Genomic DNA, 20140 nt, shown 5'->3' on the forward strand with positions numbered 1-20140 from the left:
TAAGCGTACCTCCCACCAGAATCGAATGAAAGCTCACAGCGCCGCAGACGCACCTATTTGTGCACACGGTTCCTTCCATATACTTATAATTTAGATCAGATCTGTCTATCAGAGGTATGCGCGAATCTCATTTCAATGCTCTTTGATGCCACCGAGTCTACGCACCAGCAACCCCCTCAACAGGCCAAAATCCGAGATGACGAAGCTAACTCGATTCTGATGTAGCTTTTCAGGCGTCAAAACGCTCAGCATGTACGGATCAGGCCAGCAGACCGGCATCTCTACGCCGCGCTCAGCAGCAAATCTACGCCCGCTCATCCTCACTCACGGCTCGCTCGAGTACACCCTCCTCATCCCGACCGCCCTGCACTTCAACGCCCAGCAATTGAGGGACACCTTCAAGCAGACACTCCCCGAGCCCACAGACGAACTCGCACAGGATGACGAGCCATCATCAGTCGTCGAGCTGGTTGCACGCTACCTCGGCTTCATTGCCAAGGAGGTAGAGGAGGGCGAGGACCCCGACTCCTTCGAGGAGGTCCTCAAGCTCGTTCTCACCGAGTTCGAGCGCGCTTTCTTGCGGGGCAATGAGGTGCACGCGCTGGCCGCCACTCTTCCCGGCATCACCGAGAAGAAGCTGGAGACAGTGCGATCATACTACGCCGCTCGCGCCGCTGTTGAAAGACCGATCAAGCACCACGAGTCTGCCCTCTTCCGCGAGGCTTCAGACGAGAATGCCTTCATCTATGCTGTTCTGGGTGGTCAAGGTAACATTGAAGAGTATTTCGATGAACTCCGCGAGATCTACAACACATACCCCTCTTTTGTTGAAGATTTCGTTGCGGCCGAGGCACAGCATCTACTAACCCTGTCGCGCGACCCGCGTGCAGAGAAGCTGTACTCGAAGGGCCTGGATGTCATGCGATGGCTGAACAACCGCGAGGCTCAGCCTGACACCGATTACCTCGTTTCGGCGCCTGTCAGTCTGCCGTTGATCGGTCTCACACAGCTTGCGCACTACGTTGTAACATGCAGAGTGCTCGGCAGCCACCCTGGCCACATCCGTAGCCGCTTCGCTGGTGTCACTGGTCACTCTCAAGGCGTTGTCACAGCTGCTGCGATCGCGGAAGCAAAGAACTGGGAAACCTTCGAGAAGTCTGCCAAGAAGGCGATTGAGATCCTTTTCTGGGTCGGTACACGCAGTCAGCAGGCCTTCCCCAGAACATCGCTCGCTCCCAATATCCTGCAGGACTCAATCGACAACAGTGAAGGTACCCCGACACCTATGCTGTCGATTCGTGATTTGTCCCGCAAGGCTGTCCAGGATCACATTGACGCTACAAACGCACATCTGCCCCAGGACAGGCATATTGCCATCTCGCTGGTCAACAGTGCCCGTAACTTTGTCGTTACTGGTCCTCCTATCTCTTTGTACGGTCTCAACCTTCGTCTGCGTAAGGTCAAGGCTCCTACTGGACTTGATCAGACAAGGATACCCTTCACTGAGCGCAAGGTTCGCTTTGTCAACCGCTTCCTTCCCATTACCGCGCCCTTCCACAGTCCATACCTTGCCGAAGCTGCGAAACAGCTCGAGGATGACCTCAAAGATATCAAGATCGCTGCGAGCGACCTTGGTGTGCCAATGTTCGATACACACACCGGCAAAGACATCCGCGAGGATGGGTCTGACAATGTCGTTCCTGCCCTCGTGAAGATGATCACCAGCGACTCGGTCGAGTGGGAGAAGGCTACCGTCTTTCCCAAGGCTACGCACATCCTCGACTTCGGTCCTGGTGGCATTTCTGGTCTTGGTGTCCTAACCAACCGCAACAAGGAGGGAACTGGAGTTCGCGTCATCCTGGCTGGTGCTATGGACGGTCAGAACGTCGAGGTCGGCTACAAGCCCGAGATCTTCGATCGTGACTTCGAGCATGCCGTCACCTACGCTGTTGACTGGGTCAAGGAGCATGGCCCCAAGCTCATCAAGACTTCGACTGGCCAGACCTATGTCGACACCAAGATGAGCCGAGTGCTTGGACTTCCCCCTGTCATGGTTGCCGGTATGACGCCCTGCACGGTTCCATGGGACTTTGTTGCTGCCACCATGAACGCTGGCTACGAGATTGAGCTTGCTGGTGGAGGATACTACAACGAGAAGACAATGACCGAGGCCATCACAAAGGTCGAAAAGAACATTCCGGCCGGTCGCGGTATCACCATCAACTTGATCTACGTCAACCCTCGCGCTATGGGGTGGCAGATCCCTCTCCTCGCTAAGCTCAGGGCTGACGGTGTTCCGATCGAGGGTCTGACCATTGGTGCTGGTGTACCTTCCATCGAGGTTGCCAATGAGTACATCCAGACTCTAGGCATCAAGCACATCGCCTTCAAGCCTGGATCCGTTGAAGCCATTCAGGCGACCATCAATATCGCTAAGGCGAACCCTACTTTTCCAGTTCTGCTTCAGTGGACTGGAGGCCGCGGTGGTGGTCACCACTCCTTCGAAGACTTCCACCAGCCCATCCTTCAGATGTATGGCCGTCTCCGTAAGTGCGAGAACCTCATCCTCGTCGCTGGTTCCGGTTTCGGTGGCGCGGAGGACACATACCCGTACCTCACTGGTAGCTGGTCGACTAAGTTCGGATACCCCCCTATGCCTTACGATGGTTGCTTGTTCGGTAGTCGTGTCATGACCGCCAAGGAGGCTTACACATCGCCTTCAGCCAAGCAGGCTATCGTCGACGCCCCCGGTCTTGACGACGCTGACTGGGAGAAGACGTACAAGGGCCCCGCTGGTGGTGTCATCACTGTCCGCTCTGAGATGGGTGAGCCTATTCACAAGCTTGCCACTCGCGGTGTTGTCTTCTGGCACGAGATGGATCAGAAGATCTTCGCTCTGGACAAGGCGAAGCGTATCCCCGAGCTTAAGAAGATGCGCGAGTATATCATCAAGAAGCTCAACGAGGACTTCCAGAAGGTCTGGTTCGGCAGGAACAAAAAGGGCGAGTCTGTCGATCTTGAAGATATGACATACTCCGAGGTCATGCAACGCATGGTCGACCTCATGTACGTTAAGCACCAGTCTCGCTGGATTGATCAAAGTCTGAAGCGCCTCACTGGCGACTTCATTCGCAGAGTCGAGGAGCGCTTCAGCAAGTCCGGCGGCGAGTCGATCATTCAGAGCTACGAGGAGCTCAACGATCCATTCCAGACACTCGACCAGGTTTTCAAGGCCTACCCCGAGGCCAATGAGCAGTTGATCAACGCTCAGGATGTTCAGCACTTCCTGCTACTTTGCCAGCGCCGTGGACAGAAGCCCGTCCCCTTCGTACCTTGCCTTGATGACACATTCGAGTTTTTCTTCAAGAAGGACTCTCTGTGGCAGTCCGAGGACATCGAGGCCGTTGTTGACCAAGATGTTGGCAGGACCTGCATCCTGCAGGGACCTATGGCCGTCAAGTACTCCACCAAGGTTGACGAGCCCATCAAGGAGATCCTCGATGGTGTACACCAGGGTCACATCAAGTACCTGCTGCGCGATGTCTACGGTGACGATGAGTCCAAGGTACCAGTCGTCGAGTACTTCGGTAGCAAACTTCTCGCGGCTACTGAGAGCGTAGAGGTCGATGGCCTCACTGTCTCTCAGCTCGAGAACAAGACTGTCTACCGCCTGTCGCCTGCGCCAAACGCCACCATGCCCGATGTTCCTTCGTGGCTGCAGCTACTTGCCGGCAACACATACTCGTGGAGACACGCTTTCTTCACGACCGATGTTTTTGTCCAGGGTCAGCGTTTCCAGACCAACCCAACATCCAGGATTTTTGCTCCTATTCCTGGCATGACCGTGGAGATTGCAAACCCTAACGACCCCAGCAAAACCACTATCACCGTCAAGGAGTTGCATCATGGCGCGAAGTACGTCAAGACTATTGATGTAAGCCTGAAGGATAACGAGATCCTGCTCAACATGTACGAGGAGCGCACCGCCCTAGGATCTGCCGTGGCTCTTCCCTTCCGCTTTACCTACCGCCCTGACGTCGGCTATGCGCCCATCCACGAGGTCATGCACGCTCGCAACGACCGCATCAAGGACTTCTACTACAAGGTCTGGTTCGGTGATGAGGCCTGCCCCTTCGATGCTTCAGTCACCTCTCAATTCGACGGTGGTCGTGCTACTGTCACCAGCGAGGCCATCAACGATTTCGTCCATGCCGTTGGCAACACTGGCGAGGCTTTCGTTGACCGACCAGGAAAGGAGGTTTTCGCCCCCATGGACTTTGCCATCGTCGTCGGTTGGAAGGCCATCACTAAGCCCATCTTCCCTCGTGCCATTGACGGTGACTTGCTGAAGCTCGTCCATCTGTCTAACGGATTCCGCATGCTTCCTGGTGCGGAGCCGTTAAAGAAGGGCGACGTGCTCGACACTACCGCTCAGATCAACGCTGTCATCAACCAGGAGTCTGGTAAGATGGTCGAAGTTTGCGGAACCATCACCCGCGACGACAAACCTGTCATGGAAGTCACCAGTCAGTTCTTGTACCGTGGCGCGTACAGCGATTTCGAGAACACCTTCCAGAGGAAGACCGAGAAGCCCATGCAACTCCCGCTTGTTACTAGCAAGGATGTTGCCATTCTGCGCTCGAAGGAGTGGTTCAATTTCGAGGAGCCCGATGTTGACCTTCTTGGCAAGACCCTGGTGTTCAAGCTTGAGACCCTGCAGAAGTACAAGAATAAGACCATCTTCTCAGAAATCGAGACCGTTGGAGAGGTCCTGCTTGAGCTCCCAACCAAGGAAATCATACAGATTGCATCTGTCAACTACCAATCTGGAACTGCTCACGGTAACCCCGTACTCGACTACCTCGAGCGCAACGGTTCCAGCATCGATCAACCTGTCCACTTTGAGAACCCCATCCCTCTACATGGCAAGGCCCCGTTGACATTGAGGGCACCGGCTTCCAACGAGAACTACGCTCGTGTGTCTGGTGATTATAACCCCATCCACGTTTCGCGCGTCTTCGCCAGCTACGCCAACCTGCCTGGTACCATCACTCACGGCATGTACTCCAGTGCTGCTGTGAGGAGCTTGGTTGAGACCTGGGCGGCCGAGAACAATGTCGGCCGTGTGAGGAGCTACCACGTCAATCTTGTTGGCATGGTCCTCCCCGATGATATGCTTGATGTCAAGCTTCAGCACGTCGGTATGGTTTCTGGCCGCAAGATTATCAAGATCGAGGTCAGCAACCAGGAGACCGAGGACAAGGTTCTCCTTGGCGAAGCCGAGGTTGAGCAGCCCACAACATCCTATGTTTTCACTGGCCAAGGCTCGCAGGAGCAGGGTATGGGTATGGAGCTGTACAACAGCAGCCCTGTTGCCAAGGAGGTCTGGGATCGTGCTGACAAGCACTTCATGGATAACTATGGTATGCTACTCAGTTGCTGTCGTCTGAAACATTCTCTAACGTGCCACAGGCTTCGCAATCACCAACATCGTCAAGAATAACCCTAAGGAGCTCACCATTCACTTCGGTGGTCCCCGTGGTAAGGCCATCCGCCAGAACTACATCTCGATGACCTTCGAGACTGTCAGTGCCGATGGATCCATCAAGTCCGAGAAGATCTTCAAGGAGATTGACGAGCACACGACCTCATACACATATCGATCCCCCACTGGTCTGCTGTCGGCGACTCAGTTTACCCAGCCCGCTCTTACCCTCATGGAGAAGGCATCGTTCGAGGACATGCGCTCCAAGGGTCTCGTCCAGCGTGACAGCACTTTCGCTGGTCACTCTCTCGGAGAGTACAGTGCTCTTGCTGCGCTTGCTGAGGTCATGCCAATTGAAAGCTTGGTCTCGGTCGTATTTTACCGTGGTCTCACCATGCAGGTCGCCGTCGAGCGTGACGAGGCTGGTCGTTCCAACTACTCTATGTGCGCTGTCAATCCCAGCAGGATATCGAAGACGTTCAACGAGCAGGCTCTTCAGTACGTTGTTGAGAATATTGCTGAGACCACAGGCTGGCTGCTCGAGATCGTCAACTACAACATCGCCAACATGCAGTACGTCGCTGCTGGTGACCTGCGAGCTCTCGACACGCTCACTGGAGTCACCAACTACCTCAAGCAGCAGAAGATTGACATTCAGTCTCTGATGCAGAGCTTGTCGATGGAGGACGTCAAAGCCCACCTAGTTGAGATCATCAAGGGCTGTGCTGAGCAGACCGAGGCCAAGCCCAAGCCTCTTGACCTCCAGCGTGGCTTTGCTACCATCCCGCTCAAGGGTATCGATGTGCCCTTCCACAGCACCTTCTTGCGCTCTGGTGTCAAGCCATTCCGAAGCTTCTTGCTCAAGAAGATCCACAAGACGTCGATCGACCCCTCCAAGCTGGTCGGAAAATACATACCCAACGTGACTGCGAAGCCGTTCGCTTTGACCAAGGAGTACTTCGAGGATGTGTACAAACTCACAAACTCGCCCAAGATTGGCAACATCCTTGCCAACTGGGAGAAGTACGAGGAGAAAGAGGAGGCCACTGCCTCCGCGTAAAGCATTCAGATGTTATGATTTAGGCGTTTTAACGGATGTTTGCTTAGACTAATGATATCCGGTGGCAGAATATGCGGTCTTTCATAGAGATATTAGATATGCAATTGATATTACAATCGATTCCTAAGTTCCACTATGTATTGTTTGCATTGCTTCCTTGTCACGTCGATTCCTGAATCAATCTGTGAGCTTCCTCATCATCCCGTCGTACACTTAGGCAGATATCTTGCCATGTCTAGCCAGTGAAACCCCCGAGAAGGCTGGTGAGGTCAGCCCTACGGGCCTGAGCTTAGCCTTGACCATCCCCCTGGCCGCCTGCAGCACCGCCGCCACGAGGTGGAGGAACCAAGTCAGAGAGACCACTACCTCATGCGTCCCTCTGACACCAGAATTGGCACTAGAGTCAGCACCAGGACCGGCAGTAGCTTAGGCAATAGCATCCGCTTCCGCTCCGCCACCAAGAAGGCTGCTCAAGACGTTACCAGGATCGATGCCACCGGCAGCTTGCTGCTGGTCCTGGGCACCGGCTTGGTTCTGCCCCTTGCCCTTGCCATTTCCTTTGGCTTGCTGCTGGTTGCCGGCCGCTGTGCCATTGCTAGCAGCGTTGTTGCCAATTGCTCCTGCTGCAGCTTGATTTTGGCCCTGACCTTTGCCCTTGCCGTTGCCATTGCCGTTGCCGTTGCCGTTGCCGTTGGCGTTGGCGTTGCCGTTGCCGTTGGCGTTGGCGTTGCCGTTGCCGTTGGCGTTGCCGTTGCCCTTGCCCTTGCCGTTGGCGTTGCCGTTGGCGTTGGCGTTGCCGTTGCCGTTGGCGTTGCCCTTGCCCTTGCCCTTGCCCTTGCCGTTGCCGTTGCCGTTGGCGTTGCCGGTGGCCTTTCCTTTGGCTTGCTGTTGGTTGCAGGCCGCCGCAGTGCCATTGCTAGCAGCGCCGTTACCGAGTGTTACTGTTGCAGCCTGGTCTTGGTTTTGAGCTTGGTTCTGGCCCTTGCCTTTGCCCTGGCCCTTACCCTTGGCTTGCTGTTGGTTGCAGGCCGCTGTGCCATTACTAGCAGCGCCATTAGCTTGGGCTTGGCCCTGACCTTTGCCCTTGCCCTTGCCCTTGCCCTTGCCCTTGCCCTTGCCTTTGCCCTTGCCCTTGCCCTTGCCCTTGCCTTTGCCCGCCTTTCCCTTCTTGCCCTTTCCTTTGCCTTGACCGGCCATCGTGCCATTGCCTGCAGCTGCACCGCCGCCTACGAGCTGCGTTGCGTTGCCAGCAGCAGCTTGCTGGCCCTGCTTCGTCTGGTCGACAGCTTGCTGTACTTGGTCGATCTCCTGCTGAGCTTTCTGCTGCTCTTGGGCGGCGTTCTGCTGCTCCTGAGCTGCGCGGTCGGCGTCCTGGTCTCCAAGAAGTTGAGACTCCTGGCCAGCGGTGGCGTCGGCGGTATTGCCCGCTGCTGAAGGAGAAAGTGCGGCGGCGTCCTCGCCTGCTGCAGCCGCCTGTTCTTGCAGGCCGTTGGTGTCAAGGATCTCGTTCTCACGCTGGCCTCCACGGGCAGCTAAGAGAGCGTCACGAAGCTCGATAGTTCGCTTACGGAGGCCATAGACGGAGACGTGCTGTCGTTTGTCGAGATCAGGGACGGGAATGCCATCATTCTGAGATCCAGCAGCGGCTACTGCATCCGTGACGACATAAGGGTGCGGCGCTGCTGCCACCATCGACGCGGACAGCAGAGTGAGGAGAGAGTATGCGATCTTCATGATTGCGATTGCGTAAAGATGTTTACCAGATCAACTGTTAAAGATAGTAAAGTGAGCACAGCTCTCACAAGAAAGGAAGGTACGAGAATAGCAAGTGCCCTGCACCAAAGATCGACGAAGAGAATAGACTGGGCGTGCCATTGAATCCTTCTGAGGACGGTGGATATATACTCTTGCTGGTGTTGTGTTTGATCTTCAAGATGTTCTCGGCTGAGGCATGGCCGAGGAGGAAAAGGCCCGGATGATTCGATGCTTTCTCGAAGATCCCGTGCATTCAACACACGCGCCGTTGGACGATGCTTGTAGGCGCTGGGTTTCCGAAGAGCCGATATCGACAGGACCGCAGATGTGTCACATCGGTCGATCCTGCCTATTTCGCCTTGACAGCCACCGGGTGGCAGCCGAGAAGAACGACACGGCCACCTGTGCCAGTGGTCTCCGTCAGGAACAGGCGAACGATCTAACGCATTGAGGACCAAGTTCCACGATGATGGTCCTGACAATCTTTGTTAGTGAGGATTCCCCGACTGTAATCGAACGTGTGCTGTCGGAGACCATGTTGCAGGCAGGCCGGGGTGCGGACTACCCCAGAAGAGATTTCTTAAACGCACGAGTTTGGTGTGCGAGTGCAGCCTGCAAGCATGAAGCGTAGCCAGTTTCAGGTACTCTGGCGCGCGATTTTCAACATCAAGATCAGGAAGATGTTCTGTTGACACTTCGCAATATCTTCCAGCGTGGCACTGTGAATGGTAGCACCGGTTTCTACAGCGGTTTCATTTCACGCCTGCGCGAAGGCTGCCTGAGATCCGAGGCAAGGCAGGTGTCGTAAATAGATTGCTCACAGCTAAAAAGCAGCAAGTTGTGATGCATCTTGTCCGAGTCGTCAGTTTGCTTAGGTACTCTACACATTCCATGCTCTGACCTGGAAGTCTCGTTGGTAATTGCAGCCGACGCAATGCGAAAAGGTTGACCTCGGTGGTGATTTCTCGGCATAGCAGAGGACGGCGGTCCCTCAATCACGGCGTAACGACAATAGAGACTGTGGTGGTGTCATCAATCCAAGTGATTCTCAGTAGCAGAGACCGTTCAGATCATCAAAGCGAGAATTGCGAATTCCTTTTGTTGTTCAGTTGTTCGGCTTACGGAAGGGATAGCCAAAGCGGAAGGTGCGCTGGAAGAGAATCAGCAGCTTCCTCATTGGCCCGCCGGACTACCGAGGCGAAAGTTGGACTCGGGCTTTCGTCATAGAGCTCTGGCTCCAAAAATGGGGGTACTCATGCCGCGCCTCTGTAGCTTTCATCGCAAACAGATTACATTATTGGGGTGAACTGTTCAGTGCGCGGCAGGTCCGAAATTTTAGGCTGTCCCGGCGTTGTAATCGATTTCGAATAGCCTCACACCTCCCCACACCTCACCATACAATGGCCTCCAGAACAGTACCCGCGACGCTGACACGGCGATTGCTTGCAACACCACGCGCCACACGATTATCTATTCGGCCCTTCACATGCGCAGCATCACAAACGCGAACCTTGACCGAACCGTATCGTCCTGCCATTCGCGTCGCGGGCCAAAGAAGGGCTTTTTCATCGACGCCACGAGCACGATTGGCCTCCGAAGACGACTCCTTTGACCCGAAGTCCATTGAGCGAGAGGTAGATGAGGTTGATGTCCTCATCGTTGGGGGAGGGCCTGCTGGCCTGTCTGCCGCTATCAAGCTGAAGCAGATTGCCAATGCTGCAGGAAATGAGGACTTCCGTGTGTTGCTGCTCGAAAAGTCAGGCGAGTTGGGCGACCACATTGTCTCTGGCAATGTTATCGAACCTTCTGCCCTGGACGAGCTACTGCCAGACTGGAAGTCTGAGGATAACCTGAACCGTTTTGCCGACATTACCCCTGCAAAGGAGGACCGCATGCGCTTCCTTACCAAGACCGGCTCGATCCCTTTGCCGAAACCACCGCAGATGAACAATCACGGCAACTACATCATTAGTCTGAACCAGATGGTCAAGTGGCTTGGCGAACGCGCAGAGGAAGTCGGTGTGGAGGTATACCCAGGATTTGCTGCTTCGGAGATCCTGTACAACCACGAGGGTGTAGTCAAGGGCGTGGCGACAAATGACCTTGGTATCTCACGTGATGGCAAGGCCAAGGACTCCTTCGAGCGCGGCATGGAGTTCCATGCTCGCGTGACACTGCTTGGTGAAGGCTGCCACGGTAGTCTGTCGAAGCAGGTCATCAAGAAGTACGACCTGCGACGAGACAGCCAGCACCAGACATACGGTCTTGGTATCAAGGAGGTATGGGAGGTTCAGCCCGAGAAGTTCAAATCTGGGCAGATTACCCACACAATGGGCTACCCGTTGCCAAAGGACACCTACGGTGGTGGCTGGATGTACCATTTCGGTGACAACCTCGTCAGTATTGGTCTCGTCGTTGGTCTTGATTACCCCAACCCATGGTTGGCCCCGTACGGCGAATTCCAGAAGATGAAGCACCACCCTATCTATAAGGAAGTTCTGGAGGGTGGCAAGTGCATCTCGTACGGCGCAAGGACGTTGATCGAGGGTGGCTTCCAATCGATACCGAAGCTAGCTTTCCCTGGTGGTGCTCTCCTCGGAGACTCCGCCGGCTTCGTCAACGTGCCCAAGATCAAGGGTACACATACAGCTATGCGATCTGGTATGATGGCTGCAGAAGCAACATGGGACGCTTTGCAAGGCAACAGTGATGGCGGCACCGTATTCTTGTTCGACTATGAGGACAAGATGAGAAAGTCTTCTGTCTGGAAGGAACTCAAGCAGGTCCGCAACATGCGCCCTTCCTTCCACACCAAGCTAGGTCTGTACGGCGGCGTGCTGTATTCTGGTCTTGAAGCCTATGTTTTCCGTGGCAAGACACCATGGACCTTGAAGCATGGCGCTCCTGACCATGCTGCTACCAAGACCGCAGACCAGTACGAGAAGATCGAGTATCCCAAGCCTGACGGCAAGATTAGCTTCGACATCTTGACAAGCGTAAGCCGCAGTGGCACCAATCATGAAGAGGATCAGCCATGTCATTTGCAGGTCAAGGATTGGGACGCGCACGCGAAGAAGCAGTATCCTCAATACAAGGGTGTTGAAAACCGCTTCTGTCCTGCTGGCGTGTATGAGTATGTTGAGGACGACAGCAAGGAGCTGGGCGTCAGATTCCAGATCAACGCCCAAAAGTAAGTCCATGCGCATCGGCCCCGTCTCGTGATCATATAGCTCATATCCGCACAGCTGCGTACACTGCAAGACCTGCGACATCAAGGTCCCTGCACAGGACATCAACTGGCAGACACCTCAAGGTGGTGAAGGGCCTAAGTACGTCCTCACTTGAGTTTTGGACACATATGTGATCACATGTATGTTATCTTTGGGCGCACATTAGCGCCTCACTACAGGTGTATATCAGGCAGCGTGCAATTGTATATACCCTTTTCCCTGCAACCGTTGCCGCCCAACGCTGAGGCTGGGCGTGCCGAGTAGCTCTTGTGATCAGGGCTTGTGTACAACACCAATCCTTTATTGTTACGGCACAAGTATGAGTGAGAAATACATTACTGTTGAGTGCATGTAAAGGGTCCAATTCCATGTGAAGTGCGTTGTTGCAGACTGGGTTGGAACCGCACGTGACTCGAGCCCACGCTAACATAGCTTGGCCGAGCGCTGGGTGTGCGCCTCACTCCATTATTCCAGCACCACTCACCCACCGTTTCCGGGCCGCAATATCAAATCCAGCCTCCCGCTCATCTCTATCACAATTTCCGCTGCCGCAATACCTGCGCGCAGTGATTGATTACCGGACTCCAAGCGCACGACTGCACCTAGCCGTCGCGCGTCTCTCCCAGGTCTTCGAGCTATCAGATTCCCTGTGAAGGCCACCCTTTCGCATCCAACAGTAGGACTCCCCGCGCCCCCGCTCAGCTTCCCCAAAGGTACGACTAGTCGCCTACTGTCTTGTGTTCGCTGGCCATAAATGAACGCGCTTCACTGGTTCCTGTCGCGCGCAGCCCTGGGCCACTGGCTTTACAGTCGCATGCTTCCTGTCCGCTCCCTTCGCAATGGCGTGCCAGATTCAGACTTCTTCCCTGGTTATTCTCACTTTCGTCGACATGCGCTCACTCTCCTCACCAGGCTAGGTTCTTAGCAGTTTAGGGCTACACAGCAACCACCACGACCACCACCATGACAGAGGTATCTTCTACGCGCCTCTACTTGGGCAACCTTCCCCGCAATGCCACCAAGGCAGAAGTCGAGACCCACTTCCAGACCCATGGCACCGGCGAGATCACTGAGATCAAGCTCATGAATGGCTTCGGTTTCATTGAGTACAAGGACGCCATGGACGCGCGTGACGTTGTTCCTGGTAGGCTATGAGACTGTTCCGCTCGAGAAACATTTGCTAACAATGAACGCAGCCTTCCGTATGTACACACCACTTAGAATACCATCTCCCTTCAAGCACATGCCTGACTCTCGCAGATGGTTCTGACTTCATGGGCGAGCGCCTGATCGTCCAGTTTGCGCGGGGATCCCGCCGCAACGAGAACTTTACTCCCCACGAGCGAGTTCCCCCACGTCCTCGTCGTACTCCATACCGGATGAGGATAACAAACCTTCCGGTGGAGACCAGCTGGCAGGTTAGACACCCTCACTCTTGGATTTGCCCTGCTCCCTGTTAGGCCCAAGCACACCAGGTCCTGGACCGCCTATGGCTTATTTTTGCGTGCTTCATGTAACCCACATACTGGATTGGACTCGGCCTAATCTCAACGTATAGGATCTCAAGGACTTTGCCCGCCAATCTGGACTGGACGTCGTCTACTCCGAAGTCGGTCGCGAGCGTGATGGCACTGGGTAAGTACAGGCATGCATATTTGTGTGCAGCCTCACTGACCAATGGCAGTTTCGTCGAGTACGAGACGGCCGCCGACTTAAAGACTGCCGTTGAGAAACTGGACCGCCGTGAGTTCAAGGGTCAGGAAGTCACCTGCACTCAGGACATCTCCGACCCACCTCCACCCCCTCCTTTCAAGCCAAGGGCTCCTTACGGAGGCCCTGGTGGTCCTGATGACAGGGCCCGTGATAGGTACCGATCTCGCTCTCCCATGGGCCGCCGTGGTGGCGGCTACCCTCCCGCTCCGTATGATGATTACTACGATCGCCGCGGTCCTCCTCGTGGTTACAGCCCCCGCCGGGATGACTACCGCCGCCGCACCCCGCCGCGCGAATTCTATGATAGACGTGAAGGAGGATATGGTCGCTCGCCGCCTCGTGGTCGCATGGCGCCTGATGAGTACGGCCCACCGCGTGCGCGCTACCCTGACGATCCTTACGATGCTAGGGCCGGTCCACCTCCTCGTCGCTACGATGACCCCTACATGAACGGCGGCGGCGCTCGTCCCTACGATGGAGGTCGTCCTCCTTCTCCTCGTGGCGCACGCCCCCGCAGCCCGGGAGGTCGCCCACCTTACGATGCCCCGCCGGCTGGTGAATACCCGCCCCGTGGACGGTACTGATGGTATATCTCTCCTGCGCAAATTCCGACACGCCTTGAACAGCGCTTATATCACCAGATGCCGGTCAATGTCGGACGAAAAGCCGCGGCGCCTGCTCAAACGGGACACTGGCGTGTGTATGAACCAGGATGAGACTACTCTACTGTTTCTTTCACCCCGGACGGATATTTGACTGGTTTTGTTGGATCCATCATGTATTTCTTCTGGTCTTTGGGTGGTTGCCGCTCGACTGGCTGTACAATCTCTGGGGCTTGGGCAGCCTTCCGTGGACTCTTCAAAACATGCCCAATATGGGTCTTCTCGCACCTAAAAGTTCCTTATCGGGTGCATTATCGACTTCTGTTTTTTGCAATTAATGGATCATGTTTATTATGTACATAAGTTCCCAGCTATGAGTGTGCGCGCAGTTTACTGCATAAGGCAAATGAAATTGGTTGCATAACATAATGTTGTCTTCATCGTTCAGTCTGCATTCGTTTTCGCTTCTATCATCACTATTAAGTCTCATCACACTTTCACTCGCGCAGGCGCCCGCAAGCTATGCCCATGATACAGATGCGTGGAGCAGGTATACTCCCCTTCCGCTTTTGACACAACGACCAACGTAGGAAGGAGTAACAGCATAATCCGCAGCAATTGCCGAGGTATTTAGGGATATGTTTTGCTTGGCCAGTGCGTTTAGGTGAAGGACCGTAAGCCACCAGATGCTCCCAGGGTCCCGGATAAGATCACGCCAGATCACTTCTCTCGAGTCCTCTGCTACTTCCAAGCCTATAAACACTGATTGTAGAGTCGCTGAAATGCTTGCATTGCTCAACCTTTGCTCACTACCATCGGTTTAGGCTGCAAAAGCACGGTTCTTCGTCCTCCGAGCCTCACTCAACTAGCCTACTTCATCTCCTGCTCTCGAACTCCAGAGGCATAAGCCACCAAGTCTAAACCACGGCAAGCACCGAGTCACTCCTCCGCCCAACCATTACTTCATAGCCCACATTCACAACGAGATAAGCCGCAAGTTGAGGCCGGTATCGCGGATCTCAACAGCTATATCGGTGAGTTGAGGAAGAGTTGCATTGAGCCTTGGTATAGCTCCCCTTTATGTTGCATATATGGAGAGTCGTGACTTGTTGGTGCACTCTGGTGACCTTAGAGCTTGGTTCGAGACTCAATTTCGTCACACCTGTAGTACACATCGTCCTCGTCAGTTGATGTAGATTGGCCTAACACTCGTATGATGCGACACGTTGGAATGAAAGCTTCTAACCTCATTTGATCCACCCTGTTTGGTGAGTTCTTCGAGCCGCTACCGGTAGTCAGCGAGAATCGTTGTCAGACTTACCAAGCTTGGGAGGAGACGCACCACTCTCGAAGGGTGGTCAGCCGCGCACAAGAACAAGCCAAACAATGAGCGATGCCGGGATCTCGGGGTGAGGTTAGTGTATTATGCGTTGCATTCGAAGACATGATGGTCAAAGCAGGAACGCTGGAAGGGAGACGTTGAAAGTCTGAACCTCGCACAAGCAGAATTGCAATGCTGAGACAAATGTATGAGAAGAAAGAGCAGCGAAGACTAGAGTTGCCTTCGCCGACCGCTTTCAGTCGAAGCATGAGGAGCTTCTCAACCTATGCCAGAAGCCCGGACGCCCTGGTGACGTGGCAAAGGGGCGCCTTTGTAAATGAAGTTTGGATCAATGCAGTGTGTGAGCTGATTGGAGATCCGAACACATTAAATGAAGCGCAGGAGCTGCCCGCAATCACGGCCTTCTCTTTTACACAGGGAATTGTCACTTTGAAGGTGGGTATTGACCGTGGACACGCAGATTTAGCCATCTTTCCACGTCTGAGAGGCAGGTTCGCATGCGGAGAGCTTTACCGTAGCGCAACGCGAACGCGTTGGTTGCCCAGGAAACCGTTGCGCGCCACATGTTTGCAAACGGCAACAGGCACGACCTGCATATTGTCCAGAAACAATCTCGGTGCCACAATAATGTCGACGACACCTCCAAGCTCCCCACCGAAATCAGTAATGATGGCAATGGAGCCTCCACCACGGCCTTCGAGCGCCCTTTTCGACGTCTACTTGCGACTGCGCCCGTCCAACTACGCGAACCCTCGTTTCCTCACGGTCGAAGAACGAGATGACAGCCACCCGACACATATCACCGTTCGGCCATTCGTTAATGACCATCGCAAGCGCGCAATTGAGCGATTCGCATTCACGCAAGTCTTCGAGGAAGATGCGCGCCAGATGGATATCTTCAGAGGAACAGGCATTGTGCCGATGATCGAAGGAGTGCTGGGCGCACCTGGATGTCATGGACGAGACGGATTGTTGGCAACTTTGGGTGTCACAGGGTCCGGAAAGGTACAGGATCTGGTATCGATGATTGCCGACTAGATACTAATGATTTGCCAGAGCCACACCGTTCTTGGAACTAAGTCGCAGCGCGGCCTTGTCCAGATGACACTCGATGCTCTCTTCCAGAGTTGTGAAGAACAACTCGTACAATCGTTATATGGCGCGCCAGCATTCTCATCGCTCGCGGCAGCAGATGTATCTGAAGCCAACATGTTCACCGCCTCTGCCTACCTTGACTCCATGTATGGAGACAGCCAGTCCGAACGGTTCCCATCGAGAGCAAATACACCTGCACCTGTAAGTCAATCTGTCTCTGTATCTCTTATTCTCATGTACTCCTCTAACTTTCATCGTCTTCACTTTCGCATCTGGTGACCTCTGAAACTTTGTATCCCGCTCTACGAGCTACTTTCTCATGCCGCCCAAGTTCAAACATTCACTCTATCCGTCCTGTCCATGCGACACTTACCAATTTCGCACGATCGACTGCGAGCTTCGACTCACGTACAACAAAGGACGCTAGTTTCGTCTCGCAAGGCGCCTCTCGATCGAACAAGATCCCTCGACTCTCGACCCTACCGCAAGTACCATCCGTCGCCGATATTCAGGTACCCGCCGATCCTACCGCCGAGTATGCCATCGTCGTTTCGATGTATGAGGTCTACAACGACCGCATCTTTGATCTTCTGACAGGCAATGCCATGAAGAGCAAGCACCCCAATGTGAAGCGCCGAGCGCTGCTGTTCAAGAGCACTGAACAGAGCCCCGACCGCAAAGTGGTGGCAGGCTTGACCAAGATCATATGTGGCAGCTTTGAAGAGGCTATGATGATTCTCGAGACTGGTCTGATGGAACGCAAGGTTGCTGGGACTGGAAGCAATGCCGTGAGCTCTCGCAGTCACGGCTTCTTCTGCGTCGAAGTCAAGAAGCGTGATTCTCAGTACAAAGGACCATGGTCGAGCAGCGCACTGAGTATCGTGGACCTTGCTGGATCTGAGCGTGCGCGTAACGCGAAGACCGCTGGTTCCACTCTTGCTGAGGCTGGCAAGATCAACGAGTCGTTAATGTACCTGGGTCAGTGCATGCAAATGCAGGCTGATCATCAAGAGGGCTCCAAGGTACGTCCCACATCTTTTCCGCTCCCGCCCTATCGCTGACATGACAGTAGAGTGTCGTTCCTTTCCGCCAGTGCAAACTCACCGAGCTCCTCTTCTCCAACTCCTTCCCTTCGACCACACGGTCCACACAACACATCTCTCCCCAGAAGTCCATCATGATCGTCACTGCCGACGCACAGGGTGACTATAACGCAACCTCTCAGATCCTGCGTTACTCCGCCCTCGCCCGCGAGGTAACCGTACCACGCACACCCTCCTACTCATCCAATCTTCCCACCGGCCCCCGCCCAGGGACCGCCTGCTCCGGGCGCAGCACCCCATCCGCTCTCCTCGATGAACTGGAGTCCTCCGCGTCCGAGATCGCGCGCCTGCAACAAGAGCTCTCGATCTTCGCCCTGGGTCTCTCCGAGGAAACCGCGCGCCGCAAAGCCGCAGAGCAGTCCTGGGCAGCCGCCGAGGAGCGCATGGCGTCCCTCGAACAGGAAGTCCGTGACGAGTGCTACCTCGAGATGGAGGCCGCCGTGGACCAGGAGCGCCGGCGTTGGCAAGCGACACTCGACAATGAGCAAGACAACCAGCAAGCGCATCTCGATTCGAAGATCGACGTCGTCATCAAGGCGACTAAGGCGCAGATGCGTCTCGAACAGCCGGTCAGGGTGTATGAAGACCCTGATCCTGGGGTAAGAGAGAGGAATGACGAGTTGGAGCGCGAGAATGAGGTGTTGCGGGCGAAGGTTGAGCAACTCGAGCGCGAGGCAATGGGCAGAAGTGCGAGCCCGATTAAAAAGATGAGGATTTTGAAGAGTAAGAGGTGGGAGGATCCCGAGAGTAGGGTGTTTGGTCTTGATGACTGAGTGACATGTGGATTTGATATTTCTTCATGACCTTATGATCGGCGTTTGGGTTCCTCGGTCATGTCTGTTTCTTGTATATTTGTGGTTCTGGGTGGTGGAGCGGTGTCTATATCTGCTGGTCAGCACTCTGACGCACATACTACTTCACAGTCCGAAGCAAGTCTAGTAGTACACTTCTTGGACGTGTTAAATCCATCACCCTCAAGCCACCATTTGACACAAACAGCATATAGCTCGATATGATACAATTTTCCGCCCCAACGCCACGCTATGCAACTAAACGGTCTCCGCCTCAGTCCTGGGACAATCACACCTCAACAGGCTCAGCCTTCCTCCTATATGAGTCCCTCTTCTCTGCCTCGTTCCCAGGCTCCTTGCCCGCCGCCTCAATAACATCGACGCGCTGCTGCTCCTCGACCATTTCAAAGTGTCCCGGCCTGCGCGGCCTGATGCTCGTCTTCTGTATAATCGGATAGAAGTATGCGGCCTTCTGCAGCTTCGTGCTGCGCAGGCTGTCCTGCCTGTGTTTCTCCGGGTCGTGCATGGCGAGCGCGACGACGTCGCCGTAGACGTCTTCGCAGGCGACTTGTTGCGACGTCTCGTATGTGCGGATGTTGTCGTACTTGAAGAACTTGCGGGGGCGGCCTTCGTCATCTTCACCCAGGCCGTCGAAGACAATGTCGTCGGCGTTGGGATCGTTGGTGGAGAGATTGCGCTGGATGTCGCGGATGCGGTCTCTGCTGCCGGGCAGGAAGAATTCAAAGTGGAACCGTGAAGTTGGCGCTGGGGCTGTGGGGTCCTCCTTCTGTGCCTCTTTCTCTTGCTGGTATAGCTCTTGGTCTTTGATCGACTGGCCTGCGGGGCGCAGGAGCGCAACGTCGAGACGAGGATCGTATGCGGGATTGAGAGGGTCATTCACCGGCGCGGCCACGTACTTGAACATCATGTACGCGCCGGTGTCGGTCATGGCATCCCAGTCTGGCAGCAATGGGTACGAGTCTAGCAGCCTCAGGTTGGGGTTCTTGGGGTTCTTGGGCTTGTTCCAGGCCTGCCTCTCTTCGGCTGAGACCTCTGCTGCGCGGATGTTTTCTGCGCTGTCTTGCCCGTTGTAGGCATCGGCCGGGTACGCAAGGTTGAAGCCCTTCAAGATGTGTCTGGAGATGTTGAGGGGATCGTCGACCGAGGTGTCCTGAAGCTTTCGCTTCCGGCGTACACGCATCGTGTTGGACGAGTTACTCGACTCGAACTTGGACCCGCCTGTTGTACTCGAGGTGATGTATTCTGTGCGTCGCAAGAAGGAGGTGCCCGTAGCGTTGTTGTGTGTCTTTCCGAGCGCGTTCGGGGGTCGCATCAGCGCTCGATCGGCAGCGCATAGAGGCGTAGGGTGAGCCATGGCATGGATAGCTGTACAACGCGTCAGTCATCGCTCATAGTCGGCGCGCTGCTCACTCTCTTACCTGATTCATCTCCGTCGAACACCTTTGGGATACCCACCAGATCGATGGGCATGCCAAGCTCCGCATCCGCTTCAATGTTCAGGGGCTGCTCTCGCGCAAGCCTCGACGCAAAACTGGCCGATGTGTACTGCCCGCTTGAAAGACCGGTGTTGGGAATATCGAGGAGCTTGGGAGGGCATGGCGGAGGAGGGAGCGCATTGGAATATCTAATTCGCACAAGAAAATCTTGCGGAACTACGCTTGATCGCTGCGAGCTCATCGTGGCGTTGGATGGGTGGAGAGCCTAGATGTGAAGTTGACGCGCTGGTGAGATCGCTCAAAGAAAGTCGCTTGCAGCTCGCAGCGCCCAACGCGCTTCAAAGCGCACGTGACTGCCAAGGTAACTTAAAGTTGCGTCCAATATTTGAATGTCTGCAACATGATGATTACGTTGGCAAACATTACGGATGTACAAGCGAACGGATACCATGCAAGCAGAACAGTTCAAAATGGTCTTCTGGCAAGATTGTAAACTTGCGACACAGC

The 20140-nt window shown here is 54.8% G+C and overlaps 7 protein-coding genes across 7 annotated transcripts; 5 read left to right on the forward strand and 2 right to left on the reverse strand.

Moving 5' to 3' along the window:
- Window positions 1-250: 250 nt before the first annotated feature.
- On the forward strand, window positions 251-6545 carry M421DRAFT_53589 (fatty acid synthase subunit beta dehydratase; the record flags this gene model as incomplete). The annotated part of the gene is made up of 2 exons (XM_033595135.1): window positions 251-5423; window positions 5473-6545. 2 exons carry the CDS (start codon window positions 251-253, stop codon window positions 6543-6545), a joined length of 6246 nt encoding a protein of 2081 aa, XP_033452965.1.
- A 16-nt stretch (window positions 6546-6561) lies between these two features.
- On the reverse strand, window positions 6562-8388 carry M421DRAFT_247356 (uncharacterized protein). Its single transcript, XM_033588571.1, has one exon. The coding sequence runs from the start codon at window positions 8277-8279 to the stop codon at window positions 6972-6974; it is 1308 nt and encodes a 435-aa protein (XP_033452966.1). The 5' UTR covers window positions 8280-8388; the 3' UTR covers window positions 6562-6971.
- A 1168-nt stretch (window positions 8389-9556) lies between these two features.
- On the forward strand, window positions 9557-11880 carry M421DRAFT_416330 (electron transfer flavo protein-ubiquinone oxidoreductase). Its single transcript, XM_033591019.1, has 2 exons — window positions 9557-11490; window positions 11546-11880. Exons 1-2 carry the CDS (start codon window positions 9701-9703, stop codon window positions 11643-11645), a joined length of 1890 nt encoding a protein of 629 aa, XP_033452967.1. The 5' UTR covers window positions 9557-9700; the 3' UTR covers window positions 11646-11880.
- Window positions 11881-12119: 239 nt separating this feature from the next.
- M421DRAFT_416331 (uncharacterized protein) lies at window positions 12120-14269 on the forward strand. Its single transcript, XM_033591020.1, has 6 exons — window positions 12120-12206; window positions 12443-12674; window positions 12727-12732; window positions 12791-12948; window positions 13089-13165; window positions 13215-14269. The coding sequence occupies exons 2-6, from the start codon at window positions 12494-12496 to the stop codon at window positions 13825-13827; spliced, it is 1035 nt and encodes a 344-aa protein (XP_033452968.1). The 5' UTR covers window positions 12120-12206; window positions 12443-12493; the 3' UTR covers window positions 13828-14269.
- Window positions 13825-14274, forward strand: M421DRAFT_247538 (uncharacterized protein). Its single transcript, XM_033588573.1, has one exon. The coding sequence runs from the start codon at window positions 13956-13958 to the stop codon at window positions 14181-14183; it is 228 nt and encodes a 75-aa protein (XP_033452969.1). The 5' UTR covers window positions 13825-13955; the 3' UTR covers window positions 14184-14274.
- A 1336-nt stretch (window positions 14275-15610) lies between these two features.
- Window positions 15611-18589, forward strand: M421DRAFT_416334 (kinesin). The gene is made up of 4 exons (XM_033591021.1): window positions 15611-16192; window positions 16244-16483; window positions 16702-17304; window positions 17355-18589. Exons 1-4 carry the CDS (start codon window positions 15815-15817, stop codon window positions 18156-18158), a joined length of 2025 nt encoding a protein of 674 aa, XP_033452970.1. The 5' UTR covers window positions 15611-15814; the 3' UTR covers window positions 18159-18589.
- M421DRAFT_416335 (Paf1-domain-containing protein) lies at window positions 18030-19921 on the reverse strand. The gene is made up of 2 exons (XM_033591022.1): window positions 19616-19921; window positions 18030-19562 (listed from the first exon to the last, which is right to left on the reverse strand). Exons 1-2 carry the CDS (start codon window positions 19872-19874, stop codon window positions 18466-18468), a joined length of 1356 nt encoding a protein of 451 aa, XP_033452971.1. The 5' UTR covers window positions 19875-19921; the 3' UTR covers window positions 18030-18465.
- Between the last annotated feature and the right edge of the window lie 219 nt (window positions 19922-20140).

The sequence above is a fragment of the Didymella exigua genome, assembly GCF_010094145.1.
Source record: "Didymella exigua CBS 183.55 unplaced genomic scaffold M421scaffold_3, whole genome shotgun sequence".
NCBI lineage: Eukaryota > Fungi > Ascomycota > Dothideomycetes > Pleosporales > Didymellaceae > Didymella > Didymella exigua.